Source organism: Olea europaea, unplaced genomic scaffold (assembly GCF_002742605.1).
Source record: "Olea europaea var. sylvestris unplaced genomic scaffold, O_europaea_v1 scaffold1023, whole genome shotgun sequence".
Lineage (NCBI taxonomy): Eukaryota > Viridiplantae > Streptophyta > Magnoliopsida > Lamiales > Oleaceae > Olea > Olea europaea.
This window is the reverse complement of record NW_019227558.1, coordinates 406129-407983: the sequence shown is the minus strand read 5'-3', so window position 1 is coordinate 407983 and position 1855 is coordinate 406129. Positions and strand designations below refer to the sequence as shown.

General features: G+C 36.7%; 1 protein-coding gene across 1 annotated transcript; it reads left to right on the top strand.

Moving 5' to 3' along the window:
• Positions 1 to 566: 566 nt before the first annotated feature.
• Positions 567 to 1850, top strand: LOC111372712 (14-3-3-like protein D; the record flags this gene model as incomplete). The annotated part of the gene is made up of 3 exons (XM_022995101.1): positions 567 to 820; positions 1333 to 1639; positions 1748 to 1850. Coding segments are annotated over exons 1-3 (483 nt in total), but the record flags the coding sequence as incomplete, so codon positions are not given.
• Positions 1851 to 1855: the final 5 nt, after the last annotated feature.

The following is a 1855-nucleotide window of genomic DNA, read 5'->3' as shown; positions in this document are numbered from 1 at the left end:
CAGAGAAAGAACAATAATTTACCAGAAAAGCTAATAAAACCCCAGTTCTGTCGTCGGCACTGATTAAATGACTCCGAATTAGACCACGAACACGAACCAGAAGAAGAAGACGGAAAATTGTTATTTAAATTCCTTTTCCTTCGGCTGATAAATCGAGGCAGCAAAGACGAGGAAGACGTCATTTATACAAGGGCAAATAGTACGTGATAATTACTAGGCAGAGTCTAGAGAGAGAAAGCCTATCTTTTCGGCGAATTGTTTGAAATTGTTACGTCAGTATCTTCCCCATTCTTGAGTTTATCCTCTGCAGAAAATACAGTGTGCCCATACTCCCTGTCCATTCTCCGCCATTGGAGGAAGCATTATTCATTTTTGGACGCATGTGAATGCTGATCAGCAAGGAAGTCGAGGAGACAAAAATCTTTTGTCGCTCGACCGATGCTGTTTTCACGAAACGCGATTTTAATATTCCAAAGAGAGGTGTGTCAAGTAGGCCCCACCTAATAATACGTCCATGTCATTCCACATCAGTAAAATTCTATTTCCACTCCGTATTATTCCTACTACCACACCACTGTACAACCTACTGCAGCGAAACTTTACTCTGGAATTACATCTTTTGGTCACTATATCCAGCTAAAAGTCATTGTTTGAAGAATCTGAAAGCTCAACATCAACAACACGAAAAACACTTGTACCTCCGTAAGTCAGAAACCTTAGCTCTTCAATTCAAGCTCAGAGAGAAAAATGGCTGAGGCAAAGGATCGTGAAAACTTCGTTTACATCGCTAAGCTTGCCGAGCAAGCTGAACGCTATGATGGTACGCCGCTGCGCACTTTTTGCCCTGCTGTCTTAATTTCTTTCATATTTTCATAGATCCGAAAGTTTGATGTTCTTCTTTTCAAATTGTTATCCAAGGGTTAATTTTGAGATTCACGTAGTATATCGGTAGTAAATATATATATGCCGTATTATTAGTCGAATGCTGTTATTTGGAAATAAAATAAAATGTTTTGTTGATCAATTTTCATCGCTTAGAGTGTTGGATTTATTATTTATTATTATTTATCTTTCTTGTGAAATAGGGATGGATGCTTTTAGCTACTTGCGTTAAGCGCTATGATTTTGAAATTTATTTGCCAAAGAACGGACTTTTTGTGTTGAAAGAGGAATGAATTCTTGTTTTTAAGCATCAGATTTAAAATCATTACCTATTTTGTGTGTGTATAGATGTATTTTGATATATCTAATCTCACTTAAGTTACTTGCTTAAAGAACATTTATTCCGTTTGGCATTTCAATGAATTCTTGTTCTATTTCTATGTTTTGTAGAAATGGTGGATGCAATGAAAAAGGTAGCAAAGCTTGATGTTGAATTGACAGTTGAAGAGCGGAACCTGTTGTCAGTTGGGTATAAGAATGTTATTGGAGCTCGTAGAGCTTCATGGAGGATTTTTTCATCGATTGAGCAAAAAGAAGACGCAAAAGGGAATGAACAGAATGTGAAGAGAATTAAAGAGTACAGACAAAAGGTTGAATCAGAATTGTCCAATATTTGTGGTGATATTATGACTGTGATTGATGAACATTTGATTCCTTCCTCGTCAGGCAGTGAATCCACTGTTTTTTTCTATAAAATGTAGGTATTTTTATTGGAATTGATGGGCATCTTGTGGTTTGATGTGTTTGCATAAAAATACGCAAGTTAGGGTTTTAATTAGGGATCTGATATTGGATTTTGTTTTAGGAAAGGGGATTACTACCGATATCTTGCTGAGTTTAAGACGGGCAATGATAGAAAGGAGGTAGCTGACGAATCAATGAAGGCATACCAGGTATGTCAATTTTTTTTTTT